We start from the raw sequence: 16597 nt of genomic DNA on the forward strand, positions 1-16597 counted from the left end.
AGGGTCCTGGAAAATCTCCATATTGCATGCAATTATAATTAAAAACAGAAAAGGCTTAAAATGGTGCTTCTTCATTGCAGAATTAAAATGAATCATTTGTAAAAGCAAAGCAACAGAAACGATAGTATTAATACTACAATTGAAAAGCACGTACATATTTTCCAATCCGCCCTGCTCCATGGCGGTACGACAGTAGTCGTACAACTGCAAGCACATTATAGCACGCTTACCTTAGCAGTACAAAAATCCTAAAATATTAATAAAAGTAATAACACCATTGCAAATTACAGTGGGTATTCCTTCAACGGTATTACATATTGCAATGGTATTACAGCGGAAGCGTGAAACCCCTCTGCACCCTGGAAAAACAAATCTGAAAATAATAAATGTCGCCACAGAGTGATGAGTCTCCGCATGAGACCGATCAATCTAATGTATGTATTTCCATATGTCCAGGACGCGTATCATGGTGCAGTCAAAAGCCTTTCAGCAACCATGGCAATGCCCACTTAAAGCAAATATTCTACCAAGGAACGCAAATTAAAATAATTTAAAAGAAAGCTTTTAATTTATGAAAATGTTATGAATACGTGTTAGGCTGCACTCCGGATTTCGTGTGTGTTAGATATTAGAAACTGCGTTTTCCTAAAAACAGCCATTCCCGTGGTCTGTGTCCATCAAGAGGACAGAGTAGCAAAGCTATTTGCGCATCTAAGTCTAACTTAGGTGCACAAATTGTTGAAATTCTGAGTGTAAATTCACACATTTAGAAAATGGGAATTTACGTCTGTAATTCGATTTACTAAACATTTAATATGACACCAACATGACAGAACATAACGTGGGAGTAAATCTCACAGTGACGGGGTGTATACATTTCTCGGTGGGAATGTATGCAAAATGTAAGCCCCCGCAAACTCATATTTTTGGGGGATTTTCACAAACCTTTACAGGTATTCTCCCATTACGCTTGCACTCCTAAATATAGTTACTACGGGCAGGAGCAGATTCAAATTGTGGGTACCAAGGGGCATATCATCAACAACGAGCGATAAATATCGTCAACCGCGTCTAGCGCGTTTCTCAATATCGCCGTATATCGCCAGATCACATCGCCTGTTTAGCTGCGTATTTGCAACGATTTGCCAACAGGCGAATGTGAATCCGGCGATATACGGTGATTTCCATCAATATCGCCTGAAACCCAGCGATATCTGGACTGCGCTGTTGAAAATGTTGATGATAGGGAGAAGTGGATGTAACCTTACAATCCACTTCCCATCATGCACATAGCTTAGTCGACAATTTTGCAGACGTTAGTTTTCTGCAATGTACGCGGTTAGCGTGACTTTTTCCATTGCTACGCGTTATCTTGGCTGGCTTGTTAATACCGCGATGTGCGGTTATCAAGCATTTTCATGTTGTTTCCTGATGGTACGCCTACTTTGCATCTCATTGGCGATGCGAAGCAGTGCGATACCAAAACGGCTGCTAACATGCGCTAATGCATGTTAGCGCCGGCTAGTTAATAGGGCGATGTAATTTTCGCCGCTTTTTTGGCTTTTAAAGCCAAAAAAGCGGCGAAAATTACATCGCCCTATTAACTAGCCGGCGCTAACATGCATTAGCGCATGGCCCTTGATAATATGCCCCCAAATCCGTAATTGACGTGGCACCAAGCTCGTGCAAGTCAAACTGCTTTATTAGGAGCAACAAAAGCAATCCTATAAAATGTTCAGCTTTTTTTTAGCATGATCAGTGATATGCAGATTTCTAAGACACAGCAAGCAAGGAACCCATAGCTGGACATACCTTTCACACTCAAAGTGTGTCAGTGAGAAGTAAAGCGATGGGAGGGAAGCTTGAATTGCTCTCAGCTAACAATATTTTCTCTGGGTGGTATTTCAGTTCACCTTTTTTCCCCACTCTGCCCCTCCAGACAGGGAGCAATCACATTGGCTGCTTACTTGGGTGGGAGGACATCACATTGCTTTGTGCTTAACCTCAAGAGTTTGAGGATTTTCAACCAGCACTTTGTAAAATAAACAAGCATTGGCATAGCCAATAGGTCTCGTCTTTGGGACCTTATAAGTGTTTAGCCATGCAACAGTTGCATAACTAAATACTTATAAGGTCCCAAAAGCGAGACCTATTGGTTATGCCAAGCGACCAAGCGGCCGCGAAAGTGAAAGTAATTGCGGTCAAGCGCGGCGCGCGAGCCCACGCACATGCACTGTAGCTCTAGACTGGCCTGGTTGCACTTTTTGGAGCCCTCTCAATATGTCTCGCCAGACAAGCGCATGCGCTGGGTTAGGCGAGACCTAAAAAGGTGCCAAAGCCATCGTCAGGAGGCCACTGCTGCTTTCACCTTTGTAGTAAGATGCCATATGGAATGTTACAATAGGAAGGTTAGAATGTAGAAAGTGAAGGGGGATGGAATGTTCCTATGGTTCTGGCAGTGACCGGTTTGTGACTTACAGCCAGGATGATAGGAGAATAGGACGTATATTGCTGTGCTGTGTCGTGGGCGCCTAAGGTTACAATAAACCTTTCTATTCTACAATTTTTGCAAAGTCGGACAACTTCCTTCAATCACCCATTGCCCCTGTCAGAGCCACCAGTGACAGAACCAACACAACTACTACCCTGTCATACTCCAAGTGTGTCAGTTATTGCTGCCTCCAAAGCAATAACAATGGCTTTGGCAGCAGATATTAGTAATTTTTAATGTATATTGAATTAATAAACAACTGATGTTGTGTTTATCACTAATTTAGACGAAAAGCGCCACCATGTGGCAGACTGTCATAAGTATCAGTGATGATAATTAAGAACTGATTCTAAGCACTGGAAATCACTGTTTCAAATTAAGCCTTGTTTTCAATTTACATTTTGATACTGGCAGGGATTCTGGCCATCTGTCTTTTGATAGGCTGTGTTTTTCTGTGAATGGAAACCTCTGATACTTTTGTATCCAGACTTTATGAGACAATTAACCAGCCTGTGATCACAGACCTTGCCCCAGGATGTGGTAGCCTCATTATTTTAAATATGAAACATGTATTTTCACATTACTATTTTGCAGCAACATCACTTCTAAACATTTGTACAATGGCATGGTTAGAAGACACTTGCAATTGTAAATTGACTTTCCAGTATTACATATCAGTAGCAAATTAACGTGTGCACATTGTTGTACAGATCAAGGTAATAGAATTTTTAATTTGAGTTTTGTCAAAATAAATTTTAAAAGCAAGATGTGGTAACCGAGAGTTTATACCTTGTTTACCAGTAATCAGCATGCTTTGTGGAATGAGCTTTATGGTGTTTACATTGCATTCAGAAATGCCCTCAAGAGGCAGGGTTAATGCACCCAGCGGAAGAAGATTAGTGGTAGCCTTTATTAGAAGGGTTTCTTTTAGCATACTGTTAGTAAGCGTGAGTCACAAGGGCAAACCTTTACTCATCAAAAGGGTAAACTGTAATACATTGTCCAGGCTGTTTTGCAGCTCGACATATTTTCCTTATGGAATATGAGACGTGTTTTAGGTGTTTGGAAGCTAGTCCTTGTCAGATTTGCCTCACTCTCCTCTTTATAGAAAGCAGGAGGATGTCTCCTGTTCCGAGAGGTTCCCATTGCAGCGTTCTCCCCAGCCCTGGAGCAGGCGAATGAATAAACCAGACACGTCTTTATTCCTCCACATACAATCACACACTGTTCTCTGATTAGGTCATAACAGTTAATGACCACACTTTAACAATAGTTACGTACTTCCTCTTTTGAGTCCGCCCAAATCTGCAAGGGTCCTAGCACACATAGTCTAATGACACTACATCTCCTCCCACGTTAAATAAAAAGTACAGGCAGCAGTTACTTTTTATTTCTCCGATGAGTCATCGAGGTGCTCACACTCGTCGGCCAGATCGAGTGGCATGAGGTGGTAGAGATGCATTCCGTTCATGCACCAATGGTACAGGTTCTGATGCTTGAGCTTAACTGTTGGGCCGGACGGCCTTATTTGTAAGTGCAGGAGCCAACAATCACAGAGGTAGTTCTTTAAAGTGTGACAAGTCCCGTGTGATGGACTGTACGGGAGGTTGGGCCGTCACCATGTGTCCTTTGCACATCACAACACTTCGAGTATCGACAGCAAACATACTGTCTTTTTTCAACTTTTGCCTCTCCTCATCCAGGACTAAGTCACCTTCATCGAAGACTGTTTCTTTGCTCTCCGATGCCAATTGGCGTACGTCTTTATTTTGCACTTTCGAGAAGTGTCGGTGACTCGAACCTTATCAGCAGTCACATAGTGGTCTACTATCCATTGTGGCAGTTTGGTTGTGAAGGCTCTTCCCAAATAGCAAAGCGGTGGAACTTTCAGCCATAGTGGAGTGAGGAGTTGAACAATAGGCATGGAGGGCTTTCCACAGGACTAATTTAATGTATTCCCCTCCATTGATGCTCGCAGAACTACCCTTTTGAGCGTACCCATGAATCATTCCACAACACCATTTACTTGGGGCCTCAGAGATGTACTCTTTTGATGCTTGATATACTTTCTGACTAGAAACTCTCTGAATTCTTTACTGTTGAATGGTGGACCATTGTCAGACTTAAGAATGGCAGGGATACACCACATTGCAAAGATGTTGTCCAGCCGCTCAATGTCCTTGTTTTGGGTTGTTGATAACTCCTTATGGGAACGTGAATACTCATCATCAACTACCATGAGATGATGTTCATTTCCTAGGGGCTCAAAGAAATCAACTGCAATTCTTTCCCAGGCCTGTGTCAGAAGGGCAGACTTTGTCAATGGATGCTGTGTCGCGTTGGGGAAAGGCAAAAGGAAAGATGGCACTCGTTTAGCTCCCTCTCAAATCACTCATTAAGTGCGGAAACCACACTCGGTCTCTTAGGGCTCTTTTGTTAGCTACAATACCACAATGTCCTTCATGGGCTTGTTCATTGACCTGTTGTCTTAGGCTCTCCAGTATGACAATCCTCGAGTCTCTCAATACAACACTTTCCTTGGTCACAGACAGTTCATCTTGTACAATTTTGAATTGCAAGAGGTCGAACACTCCTTTTCTAGGATTGAGTTGAAATAATGTCTTTGACGATACGCATGCTCTTGTCATCATTTATAGTGGCAATAATCTGTTCCATTAATAGGGCTGCTGGTGTTCTGGAATTCACAATTAAGTTAATGCACTCCTCAGCTGTTTTGGATGTTGAACTGTGACAATCCAGTAGTACTCAAAAAAACATAATCAGCAGGGTTCTGGGCTTTACCCGGTTTGTGTACAATTGCGTAGTCATACTCTTGCAGTCTTAAACCTCACCTCTCAAAGCAAGGTGGCAGCTTGACTTTCAGATACCCAAAAATAGTGAGCAGCGTTTAATGGTCTGTCATGATAGTGAAATATTGTCTGTATAGAAACACATGAAAGTGTTCTCAGGCCCACACTACAGCAGGCTTTCCTTCTCCAGCTGCGAATAGGCACATTCAGTGTCAGACAATCTTCAACTTGCATAGGCCACAATGTGCCTCTAGACATTTGGATCAACATTATGTTGAGCAAGGATTGCCCCCAGAGCCAACGGGCTTGCATCTACTGTGATCTCAGTCTGTAGTTTGGGGTTAAAATAGGCCATATCAGTTGCATTCCCAATTGCATGTTTTATTCTTTTGAAACTTTGATCACATTCATCAGACCATTTGAATGGGACATATTGTTTTTTCAGTACTCTCAATGAAGCACTCACAGTGGAAAAATCAAGAATGTATCTTGTACAATAACTGGCCATGCCTAAGAAGGATCGCAGCATAGTAACTTCTTGTGGGGGCCAAGTAGCTGATAGTGCTTTCACTTTACCATTGTCAGGAATCATTCCCCCATCAGAAAATATGTGCTCTCTGCCCTGCTCCCACAGCGCCAAACCTGAACTCCGCCCACCCATCAGATTATGAGTGAAATCGTGGTTTGGCAGGCTAGCAGGTGGAGTGGTGGTCCCACGGCAGTGCAGTAAAAAGGCTCAAATGTGTGCCTTAATGCTGCATTGCTGCAGGACCGCAATAGCGCGTTCCAGCACGGCATGGACTGTGAAGTCCATGCTGTGCAGGAACTGGGGGTGCATGCACACAGGGGGCACAACATGTGCCCCCCTGCATGCACCAACAGGCATGGGGCAAGGGAGCCCCTGTAGGGCCCCCTTTGTGTTCTGACCAACAGCAGTTTCATAGAGTAAGAACCTCCATGAGACCGCTGGCATTCAGGAGACTCGTAATATGCATGGCGGTGCCTCAGCGTCACCACCATATAGCAAGATACAATGGCTCTGTCGGGGAGCAATAATTACTTTGTTTCTCAAGGATAAATCATGAAAAATAACTTTGTAACAGTATACTCAGTGAGTCAAGTGATACTGTAGATAGAATAAAACAGTGCGCGCCAAAGGTAAGTCTAAGAACACCCCGGTACAAATAAAAAACACAAAGGTACTTTGCAACAAGGATTTCTGTTATTAAGTTGTTCCATCAGATATCACAAATAGACATATTGCAGGGCTGTCCAAGTGAAAATAGGGTATAAAAATGACAAGTGTTTTAAAGTGACATGGGTGCTCAGTGCTGGTGACAAGGTGTATATATATAATTGTGAAGTTTTGTACAAGTATATACAATTTCAGGAATGGTCAGAACAAAGATTGACAGAGTTTTCTCTGGTAATGGGAAGTTGTCCTGCAGTAGAAACCAGAGATATGTAATGGCTGAACCAAAGTTAAGTGTTGACGTTTCGACCCTGACATCGCACAAATAATATGTCGTAGTGGGTCTTCTTCAGGACAGGGGGACAGCCCCAGACTTGGAAAGGCATCCCGTGAAGAATGGGGCTGCCAGAAGGATCTGCAAATGCCAAGGAAGACGCAAGTAGGCTCAATCACACGGGTGATAAAAGGACCAGCATCAATGATGCCTGCGCAGAAGTCCTGTGGTTTTTGTGAATTTCAGGATTATTCCATTAAGATTTGTTGGCCAGTGCCATGGGGCTTGAAGAGCAAAGTGGAGGATAATTCCAGCACCGTTTATTTCAAGAGTCAAAACAATCCAGGCAAAAAGTCAGTGGATGTCAACAGCCCCATCTGCAGTCTTCAGCAGCACCACCAGCATATTGTGAGCACCTGCCGCAGCGCCACCACCAGGGAACGTTGTACCCAGGTGGTTGTGGTGCTCCAATGGCAGTCAAAGTTGAAATATGGCGGTCGGACCTCCGGTGTGGCATTGGTCAGACCGCCACCACCGCGCCAGCTTAAGTTTAGCTGTGCACTGAATGCCAAACTCATAAACAGGCCCTTAGTCTCAGAATTTAGACCTCTGTAATCCACACTACCTCACTTAAGTTGTGGTCCCCGAGTCAGCTTTTGGTACCAGAACCACAGTATTGGACATGGGGCTCCTGGAGGGTTCCATCACCCCCAGCTCCAGCATTTTTGACACTTCAGCCTTAATGCAGGACCACACCTTATCTGACAACCTATAAGACTTACTCTTAGCAGGAAGGTTGTCCCTATATACACATCAAAGTTGCACAGGTGAGTAGTTCCAGGGATAAGTGAGAACAGAGAGGAATACTGCCCCAACACTTGGTTGTAGTCTCTCTGTTGTTCAGGATTTGGAGTGTGGGGAAGGATTACTCCTACACAGACCCATCTTTCTCCTTGCAGGCTAAGAGGTCAGAGAGACGTTCACTCTCATCTTTCTCATCACCATCTGTCAACAGCAACATGGTGACTTGAAACTTCTCAAAGTGGGACTTGTGGCGATTGACATGCAGCACCCGGTGGGGTTGCTTAGGGGTTTTGAGATCCACAACATAGGTGGTCTCCCCCTTTCTCTCACTCACATCAAATGGGCCAGTCCAGTGGTCCTGGAGAACGCTGGGCTCCACTGACTCCATTGCCCGCACTTTCTGACCAGGTTGAAAATCTTGAGTGATCGAATGTGTGCATGCCGCTCTTCAGTAAAGCTCGGCTTCTAGGTCGTTGGTGGCTGACTTCCACAGCTTACCCTTTTGGGTCCTGAAGGGGAGCGTGTAGCTCACTGCATTCTGGGAAGATTTCCTGGGAGATTGCTCTTAGCCTTCCTTGACCAAGCTCAGGGGTCCTCTGACAAGGTGCCTAAACAGACATTTAAATGGGCTAAAGCTGACTTCCTGCTTGAGTACCTCCCTGTAGGCAAACAACAGTCATGGCAAGAGGATATCCCACTTTTTCCTCAAGGCCTCAGGCAGGCCTACACGGGTTTATTGAACTCTCAACATGCCCAGCGGTTTGTGGATGGTAAGGAGTGGAGAATTTGTAAGCAACTCCTCACTCCTTCCACATTGACTGCATAAATGCAGACATGAAGTTTGTGCCCCTGTGAGACACAACTTCCTTGGGAAACCCACTATGGTAAAAATCCCCATTACGGCCTTTGCCATTGCAGGTGCAGTCACGGTTCTCAGACGGATTGCCTTTTGATACCTAATGGTAGGATCCACCAGAACCACGATCAACCTCCTGGCCAAAGCACTCTAGGGATCCATTGGCCCTACAATGTTGATGCTAACCCTCTCAAAGGGTGTGTCAATGACTGGCAGTGGGTTAAGGGGGGCTTTAAGCCTTTTAACTATCTTATCAATATCCTGGGAGATCACATACATCCTACAGAAGGTATCTGATGAAGCCTTTATCCTGGGCCAATAAAAGTATGGTACAAGACTTGCAAAGGTCTTGTCTTGGCCCAGGTGTCCTGACAGGGGAATTTTATAAGCCAGCTCCAGTACAAAGGCCCTGTAGCATTGGGGGACCACCAGGGCCCTTGTTGTCCCATGCACAGGAGCCTTAGGCTCACTATAAAGAAGGCTGTCTCTATGAGTAAATACGGTGACTACCAGAGGCAGCACCTGCTGCTTGGGCTTCAGCGTGTTGCCTCAATCCCTCAAAGGGTAGACTCTCCCTCTGTTCCCTAGAGAACGTCTCCTTTGTGGATCCTCCTTCTACATGCCATACAGCAATGACAGGCAGGTCACCTAGGGGAGCAGTGCCATCCTCAGAGGGCCTCAGGGCGGCCAACATACGTGCCACATCCATCTCACTGGGATTACACTCAGGTGCTTGTTTTCCATGCCCTTCGCCCTTTCCCTTTTTAGCAGCTGGCTGGACCATTTTCCCAGGCTCCAACCCTTTTTAACTCCCATCCTGGGCAGCCATGGACCTTGTCCTAGCACAGATCAAATGAGATAATCCTAACATCTCCACATGAGCCTGGAGCTCCACTTCCTTCCAGGTTGTATCCTCAAGATAATTTCCTAACAAATAGTCCACAGGCATGGCGAGGCTCACAGCAACTTTGAGAAGATCTGCACCCCCTCCTCTCAAATGGAATGAGGGCACATGATACTGACCCTCTCTGTTTTCAGCCACCACATCCTGGTGGAATGCATTGGGAATTACCTGCTCTGGGGAAACCAGCTGGCTTCTTACCACATTTATACTGGTTCCTGTATCCCTCAGAGCCTCAACACCTTGCCCATTGATGGTGACCCATTACTTATACTTTGCAGTACTAAAGGGCACAGGGATCTTAGGAACCATCTCACTGTCACCCAGGGAGAGTAGGATAACCTCCCCACATTAACTGGGACAAAGTCCCCCTCAGCACCACACTCACCTCCCCTGGAACATTTCCTCTAGTGGGTGCGTGCACTCTTTATGGGCACTTGGGGCACCCCTTGTAGTGTCTATACTTGTAACACTCATAGCACTTAATGGGATAGGTCTTATGACTTTTGTCAGGGTAGTTTTTCTTCTGGTGGATAGATTGGAAATGAGAACCACACCCTTTGCCCTGTGAGTTGTTTTGTGGGGCCTGAAGGGAACTCTTCTTTTTATCTCCCCCCTCGTAATTCTGGTGAGAACCCTAGTCACCCTTTTGGGAGTCCCTCTCAGATGCTTCCTAGGATACTCTGGTGCTGACCGAAATGTCTGCTTCCTCTGTAAGCTTCCTGGGATCAGTAAGCTTACTTTCCACTAGGTGTTGGCACAACTCTGTAAAATAAATATCAAGCATGTTCTCCTGTAAAATTACATTGCACGGCCCTCAACAATCAACTACTTTGCTGCCTCTCACCCAGCCCTTCAGTGACTTACCAGCATAGTCTAAGCAGTAAAGCCAGCTCTGTGTGGATAGCTTGTGACTGGCCATGAACCTCTGTCCATATTTCTCAGGTGTCAGCCCAAAATTACTGCTCAAGATGGCCTTCATAGCAGTGTAGCATGTCTGGTCCCTCACCTCTAGTGTAAAAAGAGTTTCACTCCCCACCATGGGCATGTACCTCCATAGACTACCCCCCCCCCCCCCAGATCTCCCCGGGGGACCTTGTGTCACTTTATAGGCTGCAAACCACTTATCTGCATCATTCCCAACCACGTAGCTAGGCACCATAGCCTTGGGTATCCTGACCCTTGACTCAAGTGAAGACACTGCAGGTATGCTGCCGCCATTACTGTTGCTGGACCCTACTTTCATGGCTCTTACATCCAGCTCTCTGAGGCTCAAATCATGAAAGAGCTTCTTCTCCTCAAGGTCTAGCCTACTCTCAGCCAGTGCCTGCTCTTTCTCCAGCTTATCAAGCTCCAACTTTAGCTTTGTTCCCTCCTTCCTGTCTGCCAGCTCCTCTGAGGACAGATTCCTGGAGGAGACACTGATCCCTGTTCTGGGAACAGCCACTGCTCCTGGGAACTTGTTTGCCCCCTTCACAGGTAGCACTAGAGCCACAACAGACCCTAGGTCCAGCTCCTCCTCCTCAATAATCTTGGCCTCCTCCTCCTCTAGGATCTTATCTCCTGTCACTTTGGCCTTTGCCCAAGCTCTCAAAGCTTTCTGCTGCTCCACTTTTTGCTTGAAGCCTCTCACATAGATTTGAAATTCTATGCAATAGCTCTTCATCTTTGAAAGGTTCCGCTGGACCAGGGCAAAATCAAACTTCAGGCCGACCCTGTGGAAGAGCAGGCTGGCTACCGGACCCACACAGGTCCCTGTGAACAAAGTGCCTTTCCTTGTCACAAGAAACAAAATCCATTGAACTTCTCTACGCAGTTAAGGCAATGCATCAGTTCCTAAGATGAGTGGCGAAGCCGAGAGGCATCGAACGATGTGCCGCATTCTGCCAAGCAGTTAAGGTGATGCGTCGATCTCACCAAGCTTCAGCAGTGGTGACACGTTTTCTGATGTGTCGAACTCTAGATACAAAGCGCTAATTCCGATGCAATGCACCTATTTTACTCCTGCAACCAGCTCAATGTGCTGTTTCTGTTACACACAGACCGGAGATGCATTGAATTACGTGTTGCAGGTATCTGGGCCATTTTCACAGAGCCAAGCAGAGGAGCAGGAGTAGAGACTTTGAGCACCCTAAGTCTCAAGCAACAAGGCCTTGGAGATCACTTGGAGTAAAGGCAGAGTCCAGCTCTTCTTCAGCTGAGTGCAGCAGGAAGCAGGGCAACACAAGAAAAGAGCAAGCCTTCTGAGTCTGCAGTGTAATTTTGAGTCTTTTAAGCAGCAAAGCAATCCTTCAGATAGAGGTTCAATTCAAGATCCGGAAGTGTCTGATTTTAGGGGGTCAGAGACCCATTACTTATATCCAAAAGTGCCTTGGATGTGGGGAGTGATCTCAAGCAGCTCTCTGAAGTGCACAGGTTCCTATTTAAGCCCAGTCCTGTCTGCCAGGCTATCTATGGGGGGATATCAGCCCTTTCTGTTGGGACAGGAAGTGTTACCTCCTCCCTTCCATCCTGCCCAGCCATGGCCATCAGAATGCAGATGTATGTAGATGGATACTCAGGCACGCCTATCCTTCGTGTGCTGTGGCTGTCTAGAGGAAATGCACAAAGTGTGGCTGTCACCCACCCCAGACATGTATTGGAGACATGCTGACAGGAACACAGAGCAGTAAGTGCAGAGAAATGTCCACTTCCTAAAAGTGGCATTTCTAAAATAGTAATGTTAAATCCAACTTCACCAGCAAGGGGTATTTATCAATATCAATCAATCAATCAATCAATTGTAGTGAAGGCAGCGATTTAGACACATACATTGCTATGTTAGCATAAGCGCGTTAGATGTTAGAAAGCCATCTTGCCACTTTTGCTGCTTTTGCACACAACACTGCAGATACATGTTATTATTTGAAAACTGCCTGCTTGATTTTTCTTCACATAAGAACTGTCTGTTGTTCCCATACCTAGACGAGCACTGCGACCTTGGTCTGAACATTGTGTGAAGAAACAGTCTGGGTCGCCAGACAATGCATGTTTTTGAGTTCAGGTTAATCGACCCACTCTCTAGCCATAACACGCACACAGCTGCAAATACCTGAAAGTCGAGAGCCTTTAATATTGCAGTCTGCATGCTTTACACACACATTCTGGAGAAGAACCTTTCCAGGCGCAGAGCAAAGCTGATCCTGTGATGTGATTCACCTAAGCTGATCTTTACGGTATGGGGTTCCCCATTCACACCTAGAGACCTTCTATTAGTCCAATAAAACTAGCGTACTAGCGAAGGGAAGGTGGCTGTATTCCACTGTCATTTATAATATGATTTCTCTTTTCATTTTCTATGGTATTGTAACAATGCTGATGGTTTTAATTTGAATCATTTGTCTGCTTATGTTAGCCAAAGTACTGCATCTTAGGACACGTAGTTTATAAAATAAACATTTTAAACTTTACCATGTCTCTGATTCCTCTTGTTGTGGACTGATATGAGAATAATAACGAACAGGTATTTCTGATTCCCACCATTCCTGGGAGTACCCTAAGTCGCTTGTTCTGGGTTGTCTATACATAGGGGTTCTGGGTACTGAGGTGAGGTTTTGGTGCACCACAATTCACTGAGGTCCTGGTTTCCTGCGCATAGTTCTGTGCATGAGCAGAATCCCTGCAACACAATCAATCAGGATTTATAATGTGCGGCTAATCTCCCGATAAGGTATCCAGGCACTTAAACTATTCCAAACATATGTAACATGAAAAGGGTACTCCTCTCTGATCAGGAATTACAGCTTAACAGTGTATTAAGGAATTCCCAATGCCAACCTATGAGAGGAGTAGGCGTCACAGCACAGTAGTGAAAACCGAAATAGGCTGTCACTACCAGGACATGCAAAACATAAGAGTGCATGTCCTACCGATTACTTACATAGCACCCTGCTATGATGGGCTACCTAGGGTCTACTTAGAGGCGACATATGTAATAAAAGGGGAGTTTACAGCTTGGCAAGTAGTTTTAAATGCCAATTCAAAGTGGCAGTGAACTTCAGACACTGCTGTGGCAGGCCTGAGACAGATATGAAAGGTAACTTTTGCGGGAGCAGCACATGTAGAGAGAGTAAAACACGAGAAGAAATAAAATTATGTCTCCTCGTTGCGCCACTCTTACACCTCCTCTGGGAGGAGTAAGATTCTGATGCATTCTCATCTTTACAAAACTTTGTAAATCTGGGAATGTGTCAGGTTCCATGGATGATGCATAGAAACACCCAGAGCAACACCCATGGAATGCCCCTTTCACTCAGAGTAATGCATGTAAGGGCCCGTATTTATAAGGACATGAAAAGTGACGCGGGTGGACTTTATGTGGCCTTGTATACATGGGCAGGCACCATGCACCAGCAGTGCATCAAAAAAAGTGATGCACTGCTGGTGCAATGGTTTTGTAAATGAGGCCCCCAATTTTTTTATCATATAGTTGATACATTTCTATGACTTTTACACATAATTTTTCTGAAATATAGGTTTCTCTCTGTTTTGCATTCAGCTTTTTAAGTCTTGTATCTTCCAACACCTACTGCATGATTAAGCCCAGAGGACAAGCCACAAAAGAGACAAAAATGCTTAAAAGTGTCTTCGGTTAACCTCTCCTTATGAATAGCTGAATTTGGATCATTGGGAAGCGCGTGCAGGCTGCATTTAGCTTCTCTAGTCTGGTACACTCACATGGCTTCCTCATAATGTCTATGAACTTCTCATTATTCCTGTGTTCTGAAATTGAGAACATGATGGATGATGGCTCTCCATTATGCTAAAGGGGGGTCCACTAAGTAGGACACCCCCTATCATGCCATTTCTGCCTGTATAAAGTCATCTCAACAGTTTTCCTGACAGTGGAGCCTGTAGATCCATAATCAGGACAACTCTACTTTAATGAGAATTTCCAGGTGTTCTTATTTCATCACCCACCTCGAAATATATCCTTTACTCTATTTAATGCTCTCCATTGACCAATAGATATTATCATACAAACATATTTTTATGGTAAGTTATGAGAAGTTGCAATATACTATGGGTAAAAAGAAAAACTTATATCAGACAAAGGTCCAGCGTACGTGCCCCAGCAAGCTGTGTACAAAGTGGGTACGGAGTTCCTCTATGGTAGAAGGGTTGGAGCCTGTGGAGGCAGTAGGGTCACAGAGAAATATGTGTATTTATATGTACATTAAACATGTTCTCCCTACCTATTTTTGTCCTCCTTCCAGGTCTACCACCAGAGTACGGGGTATGTAGATTCCACTTACCTTGCAGTGTAGATAGTGTTACCTCGATCCTGAAGAAGTGTCCTGATCATAATGACATTAGAGACACGAAACATGTCGATCACGTGGGAGCTCGGCATACACCACTAGACACATCACAACTAGTTTTTTGCCCCTCTCCACCTTTTAAATTAGGCAGTTTACTTTTGGAATAAATATTGGTTAGGACTAACTGACCTATTTTAACTCACACATTTCCTTACATCTACACACGCTAGAGACCTCACCCCCACTGCACCCACTGGCAGGAACAAAAGATCCCCGATAACGAGCCCCGGTTCCGGGTGCCCGTCAGGTATTGCAGCGCCGACCTGACGAGGGGCAGGCTCAAATGATGAAGTATGACACCTAGCTTGCTGGGTGTGTGAGAGCCCTAGTTCCAACAAGGAGAATTCCCTCTCCTGCACTTACATATTTGTGGTCCTTCTGTGACCCTACTGCCTCCACAGGCTCCAACCCTTCTACCATAGAGGAACTCCTTACCCACTTTGTACATAAAAAGAAAAACTAGCATTTTACTCAGTGTGCCCAGGTAGAATCCTCAATTTCTTGGGGTCGTATTGTGAAAGAAAGAAGCTAAAAGAAAATAATTACATTTTGAACTATGCTTGTAGATTTACACAATGCAACCAAAATGATTTTGCTATTTTCCATTAGACAAGTAGCCTTTCCCACGAAATTAGGTCAGATTATGATATTTGTGGACAAGTTTATGACATACTTCCGCACAGTTATTCTGCTCTGTCATTTTGGCTCTACTGTTTATGAAAGCTATCTAAATGAACCCCAACATTTCTAATACTCTACTGAAATAAGTAAATATTTTAAATTGATGCAAATGATGGGTATAAGAAAAACAAAGAATTAGTGGCAGCCACCGCAAAACTCAAGTCGGGGCTTGGGAGGAGGACACAGGACAGGGGATTAGGGAAATGCTAAGAATAAAAAAAAGTACCTTTTCTGGCAGCGACGCTGCCATCCACCTCGGTACTCCTCTCCTCTCCTGATGGTGTCCAAGCAGTCCCTGGGACACCAGCATATGCTCTCCACCCAATCCCGGTGCTGCTCTCAATAGCATGAGAGCAGCACCTGGATTAGTCTAAACTGCTCGGTTTACCACTCAGACAGTGTCTGACAATCTGTGCTGTTTCTCCAACCCGGCTGTGCAACACGTCTGGGTTGGAGAGACCTAAGTGCTCATGACCGGCTGTAACATTCTCTTCTAGTCTTTCTTCTCTCTCTTTTACTTATTCCTTCTCTCTGTATTCTAGAATGCTTTAGCTCTTTGTTTTCCTGCCTGCCTTTCTGAAGCAACAGCCGCTCTCCTGCAGGTCTCCTCTTTATGGATTTTAAAAATAAAGAAGAGTACAAGGAACGAGAGACGGAAGCGATTTATTGCCAACCACACCGGCCTAAGACGGCCTGCCAAACCGTTATGTGCACTTACAGTGCTGCACTACTCCTCCCCTGCTGTCATCATGGCCCAACCCAGACTTGGCTGGCTGTAGCCAAGAAATAAAAATAAAATGATAACAAATTGGTTTTATTATTATTTTATTTTTCCCGTTTTTTCAGCGGGGCGACGCGCCTCCACCATAGCGGAGGAGCTGCCACTGAGCTTTTAGTTTGTATTTAAAATCGTCTGCGTTGAGAATTGGTTTATTGCACAGTATGTTTAAGAGCATCTAAAGACTGATTTCTTGTGTCTAATTGAAAAATATATTTTCTCTTTCAGGCAATGTGGCTACAGCAAGGCCAGCCAGGATGGCGAGGAGGAGCTGTATTTTCACTGTAAGTTTCCCCGCCTTTATAATGGTTGTTTGTACATCGCTACATTTTGTGGACATAGTGATGGCTTTATTCCTGCAATCCCACTCCCCTTTTGCTGATCCTCACATTGTTACGCTATGCTAATACCTGCTTTGATGCCTGCTGTCATCCCGCGTTTTCCCAGTGA

The 16597-nt window shown here is 44.9% G+C and overlaps 1 protein-coding gene across 1 annotated transcript in view; it reads left to right on the forward strand.

Annotated features, from left to right (window-relative positions):
• EPHA10 (EPH receptor A10) overlaps positions 1-16597 on the forward strand; it is a 1455844-nt gene that overhangs the window by 954842 nt on the left and 484405 nt on the right. Inside the window, exon 9 of the mRNA XM_085647895.1 lies at positions 16376-16431. Coding sequence (XP_085504021.1) covers positions 16376-16431 — 56 coding nt within the window. The remainder of the gene's footprint in view (positions 1-16375; positions 16432-16597) is intronic.

Source organism: Triturus cristatus, chromosome 3_2 (assembly GCF_964204655.1).
Source record: "Triturus cristatus chromosome 3_2, aTriCri1.1, whole genome shotgun sequence".
NCBI lineage: Eukaryota > Metazoa > Chordata > Amphibia > Caudata > Salamandridae > Triturus > Triturus cristatus.